The 20,344-nt window shown below is 45.3% G+C and overlaps 1 protein-coding gene and 1 long non-coding RNA gene across 4 annotated transcripts in view; one reads left to right on the forward strand and one right to left on the reverse strand.

The window, feature by feature from the left end:
- The window catches only part of LOC114694521, a 116,507-nt gene extending 104,091 nt beyond the window's left edge, over positions 1-12,416 (reverse strand). Inside the window, exons 1-2 of the long non-coding RNA XR_003734714.2 lie at positions 10,869-12,416; positions 9,220-9,341 (exon numbers count right to left, since the gene is read on the reverse strand). This is a non-coding gene — a long non-coding RNA (uncharacterized LOC114694521). The remainder of the gene's footprint in view (positions 1-9,219; positions 9,342-10,868) is intronic.
- Positions 12,417-12,773: 357 nt separating this feature from the next.
- Gnao1 (G protein subunit alpha o1) overlaps positions 12,774-20,344 on the forward strand; it is a 161,391-nt gene continuing 153,820 nt past the window's right edge. For 2 of the 3 annotated variants that reach the window (XM_028871487.2, XM_028871488.2), the window contains exons 1-2: positions 12,780-13,629; positions 13,827-13,869. In XM_028871487.2, coding sequence (XP_028727320.1) covers positions 13,512-13,629; positions 13,827-13,869 — 161 coding nt within the window. In that variant the 5' untranslated portion in view covers positions 12,780-13,511. Of the gene's footprint in view, positions 13,630-13,826; positions 13,870-20,344 lie in introns of all 3 variants that reach the window. The other variant, XM_028871489.2, reaches the window with a different exon arrangement.

Below are 20,344 nucleotides of genomic sequence, written 5' to 3' on the forward strand. Positions count from 1 at the left end.
GTCCAATTAAAAAGGAAGGTTTTAATTAGACAAGCAGGACATAAAGAAAGTGACTGACAAACTTTGCCAAGACAAGGTAGAACAGCCCTTCAGAATATCCTGCTTCACAGATAAGTCTGTCAGATATTCTAGGCCAGTAGGCTGAAGATAGATGCCCCAACATTGCAAAGGAACTTTGGGTGACTGTCTAAGCAGCCAGCTGTCTCTGCCATTTCTCACACTTTTTGGAAGTCACTTGGCTTGCACTTCCTGCCTACTCAGGTAATATTATTTCCTTCTCAGATCTCTGATGGAGTTGAAGACTTTATAGTTATAGTTTTCCTTGTTACCAGATTCAAAAAAGAAATTCACTAAAGAGGTGTAAAGTGTATAAGGTTCAGAGACATTAAAAGATAGCTTTGGTCATGCAAATTAGAATAGAAAGTGAATTGGGTGCAACCTTTTGGACTCCCCAGGATAGGACAAATATGGAGTATTTTCTCTGAATTTGTCAATTGTTAATGGACTAGACATTGTTAATGTATTTATTGCCTGTATATACTGTATAGAGTTATTGTACTTACTGTATATAGTTTTTCTCATATTGGTTATAACCTTTTTTATTTTAGACAAAAAAAGGGGAAATGTGGTGATATTTTGTTTGTGCTCTAACAAATAAAGCTTGCCTGGAGATGAGAGAGCAGAGCTAAGCCACTAGTTAACCAAGGCCAGGCAGGGTGACACACACCTTTAATCTCAGCACAAAGGAGGAGAAAACAGGAAGTGATATGGCTGGGCAGTGAAAGGAATATAAGACAGGCAGAGACAGGAGCTCGGCCCCTTTCAGGCTGAGGAATTGGTGAGATAAGAGGTGGCTGTGGCTTGCTCCTTTACTTCTCAGCATTTACCCCATATCTGGCTCCGGGTTTTTATTATTAAGACCAATTAGAATTCACGCTATACATCTTGATTAAGACAGCATCTCTTATTCATTATTATGTAGACCAGGTTAGCTGGCCTGCAATCTTCCCAGGAGTCTCTGGTCACTGTCTTACCATTGAAGCTCTGGGATGTGGGAGAATTCCCCCTGGGCTACACCCGGTCTGGCTCCAAGAGTGGGAGCATCTAGCCTTAATCCACCTTTTGTTTCTCAGTTACCTTTTGCTTCTCTTATGTCCTGTATGTGATATTGTCTGAGAGATTCTCAAGGCTACAAAGCATAGGCAAAACTTGTTTGCAAAAAATCCAGAAAACTGTGATATTCCTAAATCCGGTATTTGCATTTGGCATTGTCCCTTTGGAGGACCGGGTCAGGTTGTTTTGAGGATATGAAAATCAACTTGCTTAAGTGTAAACTTGGAGGACAATAAAAATGCCCTTAGCTAAGAGAAGGTGTCTCAGTCCTCCTCGAAAGAGGCTGAGTACCCCTGCAGCTGGAAGGCTAAAGACATTCTTAAAGTGCCCCACTGTGTTTTCTTCCCGTGGACCTGCATGAACCCACACCCATACAACAACAATCATATCTGTCCTGTGTGGGTTCTGGGGATCCGGATTCATGTCCTCATGCTGCACAGCAGAATCTTACTGGAGGAGCCATCTACCCAGTTCTATAGCTGCCTAATTTTAACTTTTCCCATTTCCAAATGTGTGCCTCTTTTGAAGTTCCTGCCACCAAATTCATTATTTTCCTCTTAACATTAAAGTTGCTATTGATCTGTATGTCGTTTTCATTGGAGGCATGACAGTTCTCATGTCTGGAAGACTGATTTGTGCAGGGTATGGTGCCACAAGCCTTTCATCTCAGCATTCAGGAAACAGAGGCAGGAGGTTCTGTGAATTCAAGGCCATCCTTGTCTACATATCAATTTCTAGGACAGCTAGGATAAAATAGAGACATCCTTTCTCAAAAAAACAAAATAAATAAATAAATGAATAATAAAATAAGTTTAAAATAAAAAAAAAATTACGAGCCTGGGTGGTGGTGGTGCACACCTTTAATCTCAGCACTTGGGAGTCAGAGGCAGGTGGATCTCTGTGAGTTCGAGGCCAGCTTGGTTTCAGGACTGCCAGGAAACACAGAGGGAACCTGTGTCAACAAAACAAAACAAAAAAATCACTAAGTCTAAGCTCACAGATAAGGTCCAGTTAGAATAACTCAATGTTTTTAACCCTGACTGTAATATTTGCATTGGTTCTGATTTGGTTTTGGTTGGTGAATCTTCAAAATGAGTCAGATTTTCTCCATTTTTTTTGTATGCCTAGCAATATTTGTTTGGATGCTAGACAATGCCAGTGTTACCTTACTGGGGACTGGGTATTGTCATATTTATTTAAATATATTTTAGTTTTGTTCCAGGATACAATTAAGTTCTTGGAAAATAGTTGGATCACTTGTTTGTGAAGCTTGTTTGTTAGGTGGGGTCAACAGAACCTTTCATCTGGAGCTGATTATTCCCATTACAGAAGCAAGCCCCTCAAATTCTCTGCTAGTCCATGAACATGAGATGTTCTGGTCTGACTAGAAGGGACAGATGTCATCCCTGGATCTTTGAGAGAGCTGTCACTGCTCCCTCTAATCTTTTTGGTGATTATTTTCCCATTTTTTTCTTAATGGTGCTAGAAATCAACCCCAGAGTCGTATGGATACCAGGAATGCGCTCTATTACCTACTCAAATTTTTCCAGTTTGAAGCAGTTTTCTTGCTTTTGCATCTCTACAAATACTTGTCCTCGTGGTGTAACACAGCCCAAGGATGCCATAGCTCTTGCTGTAAATAATAAGATACATAGCATTCTCTCTGTGCAACCCTCTTCTTTAGTGTTCTTGGGAACTCTAGCTTCCTCCATCTCTCCAGACTCTCAATCCCAGATGTCAACTTAGGGAGTCTGCTACCTTCCATCTAGGCCCCACCTTACTGCACCACAACCTAAAACCTGTCTCAAGGTAGTACATTGCATCCAGTATGGGGCCACTCATTCCTTTCCCTCAGGAATCCCTGTCACCTGACATCTAAGGTCTTGAGTAGTTATTTCACATATTTTGTCTGCTTTTTTCTGGTTGTTTCACACAGGAGGGTAACTAGGCAATAAGTTACTAAAAGGCCAGAATGAAGGTCCCATAGCATCAACATGTGGAAACCCAAACTTAGATGTGTTGGGAATTGGGCATTGACAACAGGCAAGGTACCAGATAAACAGATGATGGACATCTGAGACATAGAAGCTTGTAGGGAAGATCTAGTCACACAGACTGGCTAAGAGGTTAGCTTCTCATTTCCACAAAATTGAAGAGATGGGGCAAATACAGAGAACCTAAAAGAGGTTGATATTGAACGACCAGCCAGAAACCAAGCGAATGCTTGGATTTTCCTTGTTCATGACCTGTGTTAATCCAGAATCTGTGACAAGGATTACCTTGCCCCAGGGAGCTAACTGGCCCAGCTGAAAGCACAGGAAATGTTCTATCTGACTCAACTTCCCACCCACTACCTGAATTCTGTTTCAGGTGTGAGCCTCAGCATGTTCTCATGATGCTGGTTTATCTCAGTGGTTACGATGAGGCCAGCTAGCTGTGAAAAGCTGATTTCTAAATAGCTCTCTGAGGAGGGAAGAGTGTGGCTGGATCTAGATTCAATAGCAAATTGTCTTTGTCCCTAAGGAATTCTGAAAGGTCACTGCTTAGTCACCACAGAGTACAGAGCACACATGTTTTCTGTGTGGTTCTGCTTTCCTTTACAGTAGCAGATGACTTTTGTAGTGAAGTAATAACTTTGTCGTGTATGCAGTAAACATTGATTATAACGTAAACTTGTAGATGTATATTCATTTTGATGTGAAGCAAGTTGTTATTGTCATTGCTTGTTTTGTTTGCTTGTTTGTTTGGGGTTTTATTTTGGTTTGGTTTTTTAGAGACAGGAACTCCCTACGTAGTCCAGGCTGGCCTCAAACTCAGGACCCCTCTGCTCTCAGCCTTCCAAGTGCTGGGATTACAAGGCTATGTCATGGTGCTCATTAACACTGTTCACGGTAAGTTCTCTGATTGGAGTTCCAGTGTTCTAACATAAATTACACGATACCTATACCATATATTATAGGATTCTTGAAAACCTAAGTTTCTAGCCACCATTAGTTAAAACCTTAAATCTTTGTGCCTTCATGCTCAGAGCACTTGGTGTCTCTAATGTGGAAGCATCATTCTGAATCTTTCCATTCCCTTTCATCAATTAGGGAAGGAACAAGAAATAATGGGAACAGTGATGGCCAGTGCCAAGGAGAATCTGAGGCTGCTGAATAATGGCAAACCCTTCATTAAGCTTGTGTGCCCCTTAGTTACTCACATACGTGTGCACTCCTGGATCTATGACTCCTTCAGCTATCCTTTCAGCCCCCAAGGATGATACCCACTTATTCACCCATAATGAAATTCTTTCAGAATCAACTGGTTGGTAATTACTGACTGTTATCTGCCTACTGAACTGAAAGGGTTATAATTGCAATCTGGAGAAAATCTTTCGGGATAGAAACAAACAAACAAACAAACAAACAAAACTCCTCAGCATTTCTAGAAGTGGCATCACTTCCAAGTTGGAAAATCAAAGTCAAAGCAGTCTTCTCACCGTACTGGGCTGTCATGCTCACCCAGGTGTGATATTTCTAAAGCAAATGCTATTGATGTAAGAAAGAGTCAGACTTGATTTAAAGGGAAGAAGAAAGTAAGAGTGACTGTTCCCACAGAGGAACAGACACCCCCAGATCAATGCCTGAGTAACAGATTTGTAACACTCTCGCTTTGCCCTGGGAGGGGCCCCTACTCACTGGAGCCCTGCCTGCTGTAGTCTCCTCTCTGGTTCCTTCCATTTCTCTGTCTGCTCAACTCAAATTTGGAAATACAGGTATAGACAACAGAAAGTACCTAAAACCCACTCTAGTTGAGGAAATGGAAGCCTGGAGTGTGAATTAAATCCCCCAGTGTTAGCTGAATAAAGACTGTTAGTCCTGCCTCTTCATCCTGAGCCCTTTGCTTTGGAAATGGCATTCATTTATTTATTCAGACTTATTGAGAATGAAGTTTATCAACCTCTTCCCTTACTTAAACAACATGGACTCCCAGTCTTGGTACTCCCGATCTCCGTACTCATGATTTCTGAACTCCTGATCTCAGGTTGACGTTTTTATGGGGAGGGTGCCACAAAATATGTAGTGTATTCTAATAAATACACATTACAAAGATAACCTAATCTTTTTAAGACCTAGAAATGATTTGGCATAATAAAATCATAGGATCATTAATTTCTTGGATTACATTTATTTATGGCAGGGCATGGTGACTCCAACTTAAAATCTCAACCAGAGAGGTAGATACAGGAGAACTGTCTGGAATAGGAGGTCAACCTGAGCTAGAAGGCTCAACCTGTCTCAAAAACTAAACAATAAACATGTTCATTCTTGGTGCTCAATAACATCTGATAAAGGGAGGAAAAAATTACCAAATAAGAACTCACTAAAATAAGAATAAAATCATCAGTCTTAGTTCTATTTAGAAAAGCAATTTAGAAACTGGACATGGTGTCACATGCCAGTAATCTCAGTGCTTGAGGTAGAGACAGGAGGATATCAAGTTCAAGGGCAGCCTGGGTGAGACAGTAAAACATTGCCTAAAAATTATTTTAAAATAGCAAATTAGATCTAAATAAGTAGCAAATGCTGCAGAAAGTCCACTGTCATGGAGTGCAGAAATTAAGGGTATATATCCCAACCATGTAACCAATAAGCTGTGTGACCTAGGCTAAACCACTTGAACTTCTCTAATCTTAATTTCATTATGCATAAAATGAAAATTCTGAAAAATAGTTATGAGGATCAAATCAACTAATGCATGAAAGACTGTTGCAGTTCAAAAGTCAGAGACTACAGTACCAGGATGGCAGGGAACTATATGTGTTATATCCCTGGCATCTAACAATTCTTGACACATGGTAAGTTCCTAATAAACATTAAATAAATAGAGGGAGATGCAGGACAGGCACCAAACTACACAGAGAATCCCTGTCTTGAAAAACACACACATACAAAAAAATGAAGATGAGCTGGGCAGAAATGGTGCACACCTTTAATCCTGGTGCGCAGAGGACAGAGGCAGGCCGATCTCTGAGGTCAGCCTGGTTTACAGAGTGAGTTCCAGGACAGACTCCAAAGCTACACAAAGAAACCCTGTCTCAAAAAAAAAAAAAAATGAAGATGATTATGGAGGAAATATATGAAGGGAGAAAGCCAAGTGTGTGAGTAGAGCAGAAGGGGCACAGAAATTATCTCCACTTCAAATAAAAATGATTGGCAGCTCTCCCTTCTCAAACAGAGGCAGAGATAACAGAAGCAAAGGATGGTCCAATTGGCCGATCCCTAACGCTGTCCTTTCTGGTTCACTGTTCCAGTCACCCCCATCTTTCCTACCACTGACTTTTTAAAGCATGTCATTGCACATTGATCCCACCAACTTCAGAATCATCATTAAGCCATTACATCAAATGCTTTTATTAAGACTTGTATCTATTGCTGGGTGGTGGTGGTGCACGCTTTAATCTCAGCACTCAGGAGGCAGAGGCAGGAGGATCTCTGAGTTTGAGGCCAGCCTGGTCTACAGAGAGAGTTCCAGGACAGCTAAGCCTACACAGAGAAACCATGTCTTGAAAAACAAGCAAACAAAAACAAATTTTAAAAAAAGATTTGTGTATGTCCCCTCTTTGGTCATTAAAAAACAGTACTGTCTTTCATTTATCGTGCATGTGACTAACCCAGAGTTCTTTCTTCTCTTATCCCTCTCCAAAGTCTACAGTAACCAGGGAGAAAATTGGCAGACTGAAAGAACAGCTTAAGAAGTCAGTAAAAATTCCTTTTACTTCAAGTTCTAAATCACTACAGCCAAATGCCTTGAGGATAGGGGTCTGTTTACAATTTTGTTGATCTGAATTGCCCTCTGCCAGTCTTATATAAATATGTTTTTCATCATACACACAGGAATTTCATAAAAATGTTTTTCTCTGTCATACAGACCAGGATTTTGTAGGCCTTTGGGGGAAGAGATACATATCTAAATGTCAACTAAGAAACCACACTGCCTCAGTGGAACTCATCTTCTTAGTACTTGGCAGACCTATAGTAGAACACCCCAAACCACACATGCTTTGGAGCACCCAAACAAAATTAAATACGCTTAGTCTAGACAATCACCTTCAATCCACTTAATAATTTTCAGCTAATTGGCAGCCTCTACTCCCTCCAGTTCCAGACAGTACAGACCAGGCAAACCGGTCAGATAAATATCCACCTACGCCGGCCAGTGGTGGTGAATGCCTTTAATCCCAGCACTTGGGAGGCAGAGGCAGGTAGATCTCTGTGAGTTCGAGGCCAGCCTGGTCTACAAAGATGGTTTCAGGACAGGCCCCAAAGCTACAAGGAAAAACCCTGTCTCGAAAAAAAAAACAAAAACAAACTAACAAACAACAATCCACCTACTCTCTGCAGGAACAAACAAAAACAGCTCTACATGGGCTGGAGAGTTGGCTCAGTGGTTATGAGTACTTACTGCTCTTGCAGAGGACCTTGGGTCACCTCCTAGCACCCACATGGTGGCTCACAACCATCTGTAACTCCAGTTCTGGGGGAATCTGACGCCCTCTTCTGACTTTGGTGGGCACCAGGCACACACATGGTCCCTGTATATACATACAGGCAAAACACTTATACACACAAAATAAGAAGAAAACATTCTTTTAAAAAAAACAGTTCTATTTGCAAAGAACATTGTGGTAATAAATAAGGCTTTGGTCCTTGAAGGTTACAGAAAAACCAATGAGCTACTGTATAAAATGTGTTTGAGTTGCATGTGTGCAAAAGGCTCTATGGAGACAGGAAATACGAGAATGCAAGAAACCTTTGTGTCTGGAGATCCCGTCTTCTGCAGAACAGAGTAAGTATTACATAAACTACTTGCAAGTGTGTATGTGAAAATTCATTTCGTCAGTCCAGCCAAGGTAGGTTGAAGAGTGTTTGTTGTTATTTCCATCATAACAAATCAAAATCTGAGCTTCTGATGAAAGATTTCCCAAGAAAATTCCAACACAAAACCATGACTATTAGGTAATGCCCTCATATTAGGCCAAACTTCAATGTCAAGTTCAGCTCTTGGTCAATCTTGCTTGCAAAAAAGCACTAGTCCTTGCCCCTCTTCCAACACTCCAAAGGCATCCCTGCAGGATTCCCTTGCTATCCTAAATTGACAAATAATTAAACATTTAAAATCACAAAGCACATTCTCTTTGGGATACCTGAGCCATCCAAGTATATTCAACCAATAATGTTAACAACTGTAACCAGATAATGGATTTGTCATAACTTAAGAGTTCAACTCAATGATATGCAAATATTTATCTGCTTCTTCATACAAGCCCTTTTTCTGAAAAGTATACAAAACTTTTATTTCTTAACAATTACACATAAGAAAATTAATTTTTCATGAACCCTACAAAAGACACAAAAGTTAGCCAAGTATTTTTTCTGATAGGGGTGTCAAAAACATTGTACTCTCTTCTCACAAATGCCTGTTGGCCAACAAATCTCCCATTTGTTGATACAAAATCAGTATCCTTTCATGTCATAGGACTTTACTTAATGACATTACCTTCTTGAACTCACTGAATCTTAAATATTTTCTAGAATAATCAAGTGGAAAATTTGTCTTAGGAAAAAAACCCAAATGTCAGAGGAGAGAAGAGCTTTTATATAAATTCCTGATTAAGCTCTTGCCCCTACATAGATGACTTTAGTTAACAAATACTATGATAGCAGGTGGACAAGGGCCATTCTTGACCTTGACCTTTTGGGATACAAAGGAATCCCTTTTCCTTCAAAGAGCTTACTTTGCAGTAGCAAGTTTCCCAAAGAATATTAGGAATTGCTTGAGGAAGAAAGTGTGATTCTAAAAATGATCCCTAGGCACCACCTCAAACTCACTGAGCTGAGGATTCAAAAAAATGGAACTCCAGGATCCAAATTTGAAATACAAATATAAATTTATATAAATATAAAATATAAAGCATCTCAGGTAGTTCTATAGATAATAATGTTTAAGGACCACGGCACTGGTGGTCTGAGAGACATGCACAAAATATGTCAGAAAAAAATATCAATTAAGGGATTGTCTTTTAGACATAGAAAAAAGAAAAGAAACATTGAGATCACCTACCTAAAGCCTCTGCTGGCTACGTGAGAGCTGGGAGTCTTCTTGATGTCATGACTCTCTGGTCTCTAGAAGTAGAAGGCTGTACAGATACTCCTTTCCTGGAGTATGCAAGACAGTCAAAGTACCTTAAAAGTTAAAAATATGATGTATGATAAACATTCGACTAAGGGTGGGGTGAGAACTGTTTTCTGACAAAAAAAAATCATCAGAAAAATATAATTCTGAGAATGATATAAAATAAAACCAAAGGGAATCTGTCTGTGGTCTAGAAGTCCTAGTTCTTAATATTAGAACTGTAATTTCTTTATTCCCACAGGAATTAATTGTGGATCAATTTAATATAGTTGGAATTTTTGTTACTTATAATTTACAAAAAACTGAGATATTCTCATCCTTTCTTCCTTTGGGGGAATCAAAATATGACTGGGTTTGAGATTTTTGGCTTTCTGATTTGAGCATGCTTGACATATTATATAGCATGCTTATTTTCAGCAGTTCACAAAACTGCAAAGATTTGTTGACTCGTTAATGAGTTTGCTGACCACAAAGAATTTATTCAAGTCCTGAGTGGGGGTTCAGCTTGTTCATCTGTAAAATGGGTACAAGGCTGTATCTTATTAAATCAAAATGCCCAAGGCCTTGTAAGAACTCTCTGAAATAAAAGGGTTTATTGAGCCATCACAGATACTAATCAGAAAAATAAATGACTAGGTGCTTTGACAACAACCACCATCCCATTGGGCTAGATGGCTAATTCCCTAGCTCTAAAAAGCCAGAGCACTTTACAATGCAAACATTGCTATGTACATATTATCTACATTGAATCTACATTGGCTACTGGTAACAAGTGTGGGATTACCCGAAGCAGCAAAGGTTTTGTGATGGGAGAGCAACCAGAGAAGAAGCCAGGCCCTCTGTATTGCTTAGGGCTGCAAGAAGGATACCCTAGGCAGTCAGAGCACATTTGAGTAAAGCTGTTAGAGTATATTCAAGAACATAAAAACAGTCTTTCGTTCTTTGGGGCCTACAGTTTGCTACAGGCTAACCTTACCTACCATCTCTCTTTTCTTACATCCTCTGGCCGTTTGTAATTAAATGTAGGACATCTCAGAATGTTTCTCTTATCAATCTGTCTTCCTGGCCTAGGCTCTTGCCACTCATCCATGACGCTTCCCACACTAGTCCTAACTGAGGTTTCTGTGGGAGGATCACATGGGATAATTTTTGTAAAAGTGCTCCGTAAGCTGTAAAGCACTATACAGATGAAGTGGATTATTATTAGTCTTTTATGAAACTCAGCCATAAAGACGCAAAGTGACCCAGAAAAAAAAAAAAAAGAAAACCGGGTAAGCAAATCTGAAATACATCTACAGTGTTGGAACACAGCCTTACATACACAGTCAGTAGGTTCTTAAGAAATACCGAGGGAGTGGAGGAAAACTCAAGGTACAGGTCTGTGCCTCTGCCATCTAAGGACTGACAGCAAGTAGAAAGACATGCATCCGCGTCAAGGATGGCTTCTTACACAGTCAGAATGCCCCCAAGGGCATCAGGTCTTTACTTGGAAGTCACTTGATAAGAAAGAACACTAAACCCATTTCATAGAGCAGAGCTCCGCCCCACCCCACACGATGAAATGGTTCCATCTTTACCTGCAGTCCTTAATGCGGTCTTGGAGAAGTGGCAGAACTGCAGTAGGAGGGAAACTTGTTTCTGCATCTGGTTCTTGGTAGATCTGCACAACCGCCCGGCAACCTCTGGAGGAAGTAAGGTCTGTAGAATATTGGGCGCCTGAGATCTCTATTTTGGATCTGGAAGGATGATTTTAGTGATACTTGATTTTAAGCCAAATCAGATTCATCCTCTAATACTAACCCCACCCAACCTAAACAGGAAAGAAGATGGAGAGGAGGGATTATTTATTTGCTGTATAAAACAACTCTATAGAATTCTTTTGTCAGTTTCCTAGGATAGACAGACTATGACTCAAATTGAAACATCCCAATTGTATTGCATTTAAATTTTGATAGCCATCTATAGAATGAGGCAAACCCACACTGGGAAACACCACACTTAAAATATGCAGGAGAAGAATATTTTTTCTGGGTGGGCCTTAATTGCCCCTCCCCCCCCCCCGTTGCAAATGTATTTTTATGCCGGGTGACATTTTCAAAGCAGGATTTCTCTCCCTATTGTTGAAATGAAGCAAACAAGTTTACTTTCAGAGCCACAGAAATGCCCAACTATTAGGGGGAAAAAACATGTTTTCCACTGGCCACTTGCCTGTCTCTTCCTTGGGCAGCCTTGCCTGCTGGCTCCTCTCTCTAGGAAGGCCCCTGGGGCTGCCTGGTGGAACTGATTCTAACACTGTTTTGTGCAGTAAGAATTAATGTCTTCAAACTTTCCGAGACCACCCAGAACATGACCAGTCTTTGGCAACTGCCAACTTGGTTTCCCCAGTGTTGGGGTTAGCTGTTTGCTGAATAACTGACCCTGGTTTCTGGGTCTTTATTTGAGAAGCCATGGTCACGGGTATATTTCTTCTTGTAGTTTGTTACTTTAAGATGAAAAGAGGGAGAAACCTCTTCCTCTCATCAAAAATCTATGAAGAATTCACTACTGGTTTATGTTCTTTCTGGGAATATAAGAATCCAAGAACCAACCAAGCGAGACCGGCCATCACAGAGAGAAAAATTTAAGGAAACAAGCATTTGCTAGAGGCTTTCATGAACGACTGGCCCTGGGCCTTTGGCATCAAGCCATCCTAGGATGGTAACCACCTCTAGCATCCACAGCGGTGGTGGGAATCTCGCGGTAAGGTTCACGTTGGCCCAGGGAGGCAAAAACTCCTGCGAAACAGGCCCGTGCCTCTTCTCAGCCTGCTGCTTTCCTCTGCACGAGGCCAGCCTCTATACACTAGATGCTCAGGAGGTGCGGACCCGGGAAGCAAAAGACCCGGGTCGGTCACTGGGCCCCAGCGTTGTATGATGGCGTGCGCGGGCTTATTGGGACCCACTACCTCCTCACATCTGCCGACGCACTACAGCTCGGCTAGGGGCTATGTCTCCGGCACAATCGGAAAGGCGAGCTGCCTGAGACAGGATGCCAGAGCCTGGGAGAGAGACCTGGAGGCAGGAGCCCAGCTCGGGCCGCGGGCTGGGGGCCACCTGACCAGCGCGCTCCGGTTGACAGGAGGCGGGCCCGGCGGCGCGCGAGCCTGGCCCGGGTGGGGCGGGGTGGGGCGCAGGCGCGCGCCCGGCCCCAGGCCCCGCCCTCCCCAGCCCCGCACGCACCCCCGAGCCGCGGGGAGGGGACCCGAGAGCCGGCCGCGCCTCGCACGCGCGCGCGCGCGCGCGCCCACTGAGCTGACGCGGCCGGCGGGCATGCGCTCCGCCCCCGCCCGCGCCGTCCCCCGGGCCCGGCGCGCGGCCCTGCTGACGTCAGCGGGCGGCTGGCGGAGCGCTGCGCAGGACCCGGAGCGCTCGCGCGCGGCGCTCGCCTCGCCCCCTCCCCGCCCGCCCCGGCGCGCGCGCGCGTGCCCTCCCCTCCCTGCCCGCCTCTTCTCGCGCTCCCCGCTGGCCGCGGCTCCCTCGCGCTCTCCCCGTCTCCTCTCCGCTCCGCCGAGCGATGCGAGCTCTGGGCCCCGGCGACGCCGCCTCCCGCTAGAGAGCTGCCCCCTCCCCCGGCCCGACCCCCTTCCCAGCCCTGCCCCGCGCGCGGGGGTCGGAGAAGGCGCTGCGGACGCACCGACGGCCGAGGAGCGGCGATGCACATGCACTAGCGGCACCCCCTAACTCACTCCCTCCACACCCCGCGCCGCCGCCGCCTCCACCTTCTCCGCCTCCGCCTCCTCCTCCTCCGCCTCCGGCAGCCGCGGCAGAAGGACCCACCCTGCCCCCCACCCCACCCTCCGCCGGCTCCGGCTGCGGATCCAGCCTCGACTCCTATTTTATTTATTTTGGGTCGTGCACTAGCCTCAGTGCCTGCAGCCCGCGCCTCCCGGGCCCGCGGGCGCCTCCTCCCTCGGCTCCGGAGCCCCAGACCCCGGCCACCCTCACCTCGACACCCCCAGACCCCGGCCAGACGCCGCTAGTCTTCGCCGCTGGAATCTTGATAGAGGCTGTCTTTTTTGGGGGATTCTGGTCTTTCGACAATTTTGTTCCCAGCCAAGGAGAGGATATCGTGATTTTTCCCCCTTTGAGCCCAGGCTCTGCTCTTTGGGGGGGTGGGGGGCGCGCCGACCCGGGGAGTCGTGCCAGCCGAGTCGTGCGGGCTGTGGCAGGGAAGGGGCCACCATGGGATGTACTCTGAGCGCAGAGGAGAGAGCCGCCCTCGAGCGGAGCAAGGCGATTGAGAAAAACCTCAAAGAAGATGGCATCAGCGCCGCCAAAGACGTGAAATTACTCCTGCTGGGTAAGGACCTCGGTAGCCACCCCCGCCCCTCGACCCTGGCCGCAGTTCCCCCACCGGACTTGCGCCACGGGAGACCTGGTCCCGGAGTTGGCACCACTATGTGCCCTGGAGCGCCCACCCCTCGCATGCTTTGAAGCCCCCTTCCCATTCCCCTGAGCTGACACTCACCAGTTTTCCCCCCCTCTCTGTCCCAACAGGGGCTGGAGAATCAGGAAAAAGCACCATTGTGAAGCAGATGAAGTAAGTCCCTATGGCACTGGGATTTGTACTTTTATTAAGAATAATTTTTATACCGTTTTTATTATCGTGCTCGCCCACATTGCTGTCCAGGCCTGGTTTTTAATTCGTGCACACACAGAGACCTGGTTTTGCCTCCCCTCCCCCACTCCCTACGTTGGTTCTGGGTCCCCCACCCCAACTCCTGGGGTGGGTGTTTTGGGGGAGGGAAGGGGAGCGCCTGTAGTTGTATGAATGACACTGTCCGCCATATTGATCAGAACATCACACTATTGGCGTGATTATGATCATAACTCTTGCTCGTGGAGTATTTCGTGTGTTTCGCTGCCTCCATTTCTGTCTCTGCCTCATTCTATTTCTCCTCCTCCCTCCACCCCACCCCTGGAATCCCACTTCCCCCTGCTTCTCTTGGGGCAGTGATTTTGAACTTGACTGAAACATGGAGGGGACCCAGCCCTGGCAGAATGGGGTGGAGGAGAATCCTGTGTTTGCTGTTCATGAGTTTGGTGCTGAATTCTTGGAGGCCGTGGCTTCGACCCCCTCCCCCTAACCGAGAGCAAGGGTTAGGGGAGGGGGCGTGCACTAGGGGGAAAGGGTGGATTTCCAAGCGGATGTGACAGACACAGCCTTATCCGAGGCAGAGGTGGAAAGGGGACGCTGTCTGTGGGGCTGACTGAAAGCAAGCCTCATCTGCCCTCCAGCCCCTCTCCTCCCTGGCCCTCCAGCCTTTGCTCTCCTGACACTAGCAGTTTCCTGTCACTGTGGAGCCTTTATCATTGCATTTATTTACACTGCTTCGGCCGGTTCCCTGTAGTCTACCTCCAATGCGGATTTCAGGCCCCACTTGCCACCGCCCCCTTCTGCCTTAGATATCAGTTTCCCCTCCTAATTAACTGGGGGTGGATTTGAGTGATGGTTGAAAATTGAAACAAAATGGGATATTCCTCCCTTTCCACATTTCCCCAGTAAGGAGCCTCACCCCTCCTTCGCCTCACTGGCTTGCTTCTTGCCCCATTCACTCCACAGCTCCTAGTGAGCCTACAGGCAGCCTCGCCTGGGGAGGGGTGGCCGGCAGGCAACGGGTGCGTGCCTTCCGGGCCTCCTGGCCTGCTTCCGTTGGCCTGTCAGTTCAGGACGGAGGAGTTCGTTAGGACCGTTTAGCGAGGATTCCATGTCGCTTTGCTGTGACACCTTCGTGCACACACAGCTCCTAATTAGAGGTTGTTGTGCGGTAAACAAAAATGATTATTTTTCAACTTGACAGAATAGCCGAAGTAATTGCATCCCGTAGGAAAACAATGGAAAATAAAAACCCCTTTCGAGGGAAGGTGGGTGGGAGACAAATTGTGCTTGCGGTTTCAAAACCAAGAAGCAAAAATTCTTGCATGTGTAACAGGCATGACAAGCGAGTTCCAGGCGGCGCCATGATGGTAGGGAGTAGCGACTAGGAGACAGTCTCCCCCCCCCCCCCCATCTGCTTGGCATGTTCTTATTTGCGTTCGAGAGCTCCCGGGGGCTTTCTTCTCACAGGCCCCTTCGGCTAGCCTCACCCTTCTGAGCCACCAGTAATTTGGCCTGGGGTTTCTCTAGGGCTTGTGCGGTCCAAATGGATGGGGAGGCGGGGCCTGGGGAATTGCTATTTGCAACAAGGTGCATGTTGCATCTGCCTGGAGCACTCGCGGGTCGTGAAATGCAAACCGCGCCATCTCTTCCTCCTTAGGGGCAGGTTTCAAAACTTCACAAGTCTGTAATCCTCTGTGGCAGGCTGCGAGTCCGGTAGAAGCCTCGGCCTCCAGAACTGGGGTGAGGTTTCAGGCGTTGCAAGTGGTGGACAGCGCCCAGCCGAGGCTGGAAATGTCGATGGGGCTGAGCTCGGCTGCGCTCGGCTCCGCTCGGCCTGGTCTGGGCGCGGGGCTCGGAGGATCTCGACAGTGTTCGGAGCCCAGTCGGGGTCCAGACGGAGAGGGCCGAGTGGCTTCGGCTTCCGGAGGGGCCCCGAAGACATTCGGAAACCCTCGGCGAGGGGAGGGCAAATGAGGTGGGGGTGGGTGGGAGAGGATGGCAGAGTAACTTTGCATCCACCAAAGCAGCTTGCTACCTGCTTTTCCTGAACATGCCCCAAAAATTAGGTTGATTTAATAAGAAGTTTAAAAATATGTACTGAGTCCCCAAAAGGGTTACTTGCCTTTTTTATTCAAAGAAAGCTGAGCTCTCTGAGGAGATCTGTGTGCCACTTTAGAATGGAAATTCCTGTTTAGGCCTAGGGCACGGAATCTTAAGGAAGGCTGTAGGAGACTTTTCTGAGGAAAGTCCTGCTTGTCTTAGATTGGGTTGCACTGGGATGGGGTGTGTGTGTATGAAGTGTCTGATGTTTGATTCATTTAAATCAGAAATCAGAGCATTTTTCTCTTTTCCTGCATTTCTCCCTTTTCCCAACCCCCACAAGCACCTTTTCTGTGAAAACTGCCCATCAAAACTGAGATTTTTGTGATTAATTTTTGTTTCCTTAAAAAAAAAAAAAAAAAAAAAGAGCAAGATGCACCAAATCTCTTTAGGAAATAGACTAGTTTGCCCAGAAAGTCCACCAGAAAATCTGCCCATGCCAGTTTTGCCACAAAAGTCCCAGCTGACCTCTCCTCCTGAAGCATTCATGAATGGCAGTTTTTCCTATGAGCTTGGCTTGAAATAAATCAGATCAGGGCCTTGTGCCAAGCTGGATGCAGGACTTGTTTTATTAACCACAAAATGTGAGATTGGTGTCACTGTATCCCAGTGACAGATTCTTTGGAGCCCTCACTTCCAGAGATGGGTTTTGAGCTCATCACTTGAGTGAGAGTCATTTGTAGCTAGGAAGATTGTACTTTCTGGGTGGGGCCAGGCCAGAAAGCCTTGGTAGCATTTGCAGAAAGCAATTTCCTGTTTCCCTGTGCAGTATGATTGGAGACGAGCCTGTCAGGCCATATGTGTAAGTTAGTTCAGACGCTGTGTTATTTCCCCTAGGCAGATGAAACTAGATGGTTACAGAGTCCACTGTGGTGACACCCTGTGAGAAGCCAGTGGTTTCTGGTAGGAATTGGGGGCTGGCAGTGTAGCCCTTTGGTTGGGAAGAAGAATATTGACATTCGGATGTTATCAGATCCTTTGTCATCAGCATTTCAGAAGAGCTGGGAGCCGCTGCCCTCCGCTGGTGTTCCCATCAGGTTGTGGTGTGCTGACTGGGAGGAGGGATAGGAAGATGTGCCCGTAGTGGCTGAGATGCAGCCATTAAGGACTGGCAGCAGATGCAGCCTAGAACAGTGTTATTACCCTCATCAGCCTAGGAACATTACAGAGACTGACCTTTGGAATTTTTCTGCTCAATATAAGTCATAAGGGAATACTTACATCATTTTCAGAAGCCCAATTCTCGAGTCTTTAAAATCTTTGGTAATTTTAGTGTGTGTGTGTGTGTGTGTGTGTGTGTGTGTGTGTGTGTAGAACACAACTTTGTGGAGGGTTCAGAGATCAAACTCAAGTTGCCATCGTACATAAGTGCTTTATCCACTGCATTATCTTGCCAGCACTCCCTCGCCTCCATTTTTTTCTTTTCAGCGTGAGTGCCTGTGAATTAGTGTTTGGAAGATCTCTATCATGCAATACAAAACATTTCAGTTCTGAGAAATCAACAGTGATGACTGAGATGGTGCAAATATAGTTTCACATATCCTGTGAATAACCAATGCCTCCTTTTTTATTACATGGCATTTTAAATAACTTTGCTTGTTTTAGGAGTAAGCTTACCTGTGATATAACCTCATCATTTTTCTGATAATCAGTGATGCCTTTACACAGACTAATAAAAATTTTAAAGAGAGTATAAATTTTATTGGATTTCTAAACCCTTACAAAAACTATCTTAGAATTATAGTTTATGAAGCATAGAATCAATAGCATAACATTTTAACTGACTTCCCTGTTTGAACATTAAGTGACAGATGCTTGGACCTGATAGTGTAAACTGACCCCTGGAGTTGTTCTGAACATTACAGTTTGCCTTGATTAAAGGTGCTGAGTTTGCTAGGGTGCTTAGCTCACACTCTCAGGAGCATCAGATTTTTGTTTTGTTTTTAGTAAGTAGAGTTTTTTTTTTTTTTTTTTTTTTTTTTGGTTTTTCGAGACAGGGTTTCTCTGCGTAGTTTTGCACCTTTCCTGGAGCTCACTTGGTAGCCCAGGCTGGCCTCGAACTCACAGAGATCCGCCTGCCTCTGCCTCCCGACGTGGCTTGCTAGCTAGTAGACTTCACCTCTATATAGACAGAGTAAAATGGAGCATTTCAGATATACATTCGTTTCTAGGGTACCTGTTCAGTGCATTTTTAAACAAGTTTAAGGATTTGCCTATTGAAGATATCACTGCTCATACAAATATTCCAACCCTTACAAGTGGTTTTAGTATACCACTCCTTCAGGGAAGGTGCTGGTTTTGAAAGGTCATCTGCTGCCAAAAAGATGGTGGTTTCCTCCTCCCAGTGGACCTTGACTTTATAACTGGGTGTCAAGACCATTGGTTGGCTGCTTCAAGCCTGTGTGCTTTCGGCATCTAGTAAGTGACAGGCATTGATAGAAGGGAAGGGGGCAACTTGCAGCCAGTACTTTGTGAAAGTCCAGCCATCTAAAAGGGCATTTCCTACCCTTGCCCAAAGGCCTCTTGTGGCGGTAGCAGTCCACTGAGGGCTACTCTTCCAGAGCGTTGGCTTGTTTCTGCAGTCTCTTCACTGGCTGTTTCTGCATCCCTCCCCACCGGTGTCTCCATGTTTATCAAATAGATGCACCTTGCTCTCTGGAGACAGTGTGAGTGCGAACAGAATGTCAGGGCAGGTAGCAGCAGGTGAGTTCTCCTCTGCTGATGGACAGTGCTGTCTCCCTTCTTGCTGTTCACTGAGCTGTAAATACCAGCAGACCTTCTTGCCAGAAGGGCAGCCAGCAGTTCACCTGATCTCATCAAGAATTGGCTGTGCAATTCTTGAACCTCGGTGGATTCTGCAGTGGAGCCTGTGTGCTGTGGAGAGGGCTGCCATCGTTAGATTAAGTAGGTGAAGCTTTATGCATATTGACATGGCTAAATTGAGAATTTCTTTTCTGTGCACAGGAAGCTGGATGAGTGCTCAGGTGCTGGCCTGTTTCTTTTAAACCTGGAGCTCTAGATTCTTTTGTGCATCTTAGGAGGCCACATCTGTTAAAGTTAGGACAAGATCATTCGTGGTTTTCAGCTGCTTGGGTTATACTGTGTCAATTAACTCTGGAGATTTGAGCAGAATAGGCCCTACTTTCCTGACATGTGCTCAAGTGGATTCGATTCCCTGTATGCCATGTGGTCCTGGGTTTTTATAACAGTGGTCCTCAACCTTCCTAATGTTGTGGCCCTTTAATTCAGTTCCCCATGTTGTGGTGACCCCCAACCATAAACTTATTTTCGTTGCTACTTCATAACTATAATTTTGCTACAGTTATGAATCGTAATGCAAATATTTTTTGGAGATAGATGTTTGCCAAAGGGTTCATGCCCCACGAGTTGGGAATGACTGAGTTAGACTGTTACTGCAGGAGCCCACCTTAATCTGAGAGACAACTGGCAAGCCAATAGCAGGGGTGATTCCAGGCTGAAAAAAAAAAAAATTGGGAAGGGTTACCCTCAAAACTGACTCTAGCAAAGAACAACTTTTAATTCTGAAAAAGCGGAAAGGAGTATATATGTATGTGTGTTCATACATATAACTCCATGGGCTTGAAATCAGGTGCTGTGAGGGGATCACTTCACATTTGTTGACTGCCGAAAGGCCTAAAGGTGCTCCGATGAACTCTTTTTACAGGAATTTGCTTAAGTTTATGTCCCATTTGACTTTATCCCATCTCTCACATTCTGCCTCCTGGTCCTGGTAGAAAGGACATTGTTCAAAAATCAGCAATTAGCAGATGGAACAAGAGAGGAAAGAATGGCAGCCTGACTGGTCCAGGGGAATAGATAACCTCTTACTTAGAGAAGCAGGTTGGCATGGTTCTCTGGAATGGAGAGAGGTTAAGAATATTCTGCAGCCAGGCTGCTGGCCCCAAAATTTTGACTCGACTACCAGTCAGATGTGTGAGCTTAGCTAGTTACCTCTTGGCATCTCAGCTTTCTTGCCTATGAAATGGAGTTGGTAATAAAAGCAACTAATTAAATTTGATACAAGAATGAAATGAGTTAACATAGGAAATAGACTTACGACAGTGCCAGGGACATAAAAACCAGTATACGACGGAGGTTAGTTGAGTTTCATTCCTTTGATGGGTTAGTGGGTGTTTCCTTCCCCATGTAGTTTTTTTGTAAGTCTGGAACGTAGCTGACTTAGGAACCATGGAAGAGGGGCACTGTGGCTCACACTTTGCTCTGGCCTCTTCCCCTTGCCTGCTCTGCAGCGCCACTTATATAACAAATCGTGTTGTTGTAACTGATGTGACAT

This window comes from Peromyscus leucopus, chromosome 5, assembly GCF_004664715.2.
Source record: "Peromyscus leucopus breed LL Stock chromosome 5, UCI_PerLeu_2.1, whole genome shotgun sequence".
NCBI lineage: Eukaryota > Metazoa > Chordata > Mammalia > Rodentia > Cricetidae > Peromyscus > Peromyscus leucopus.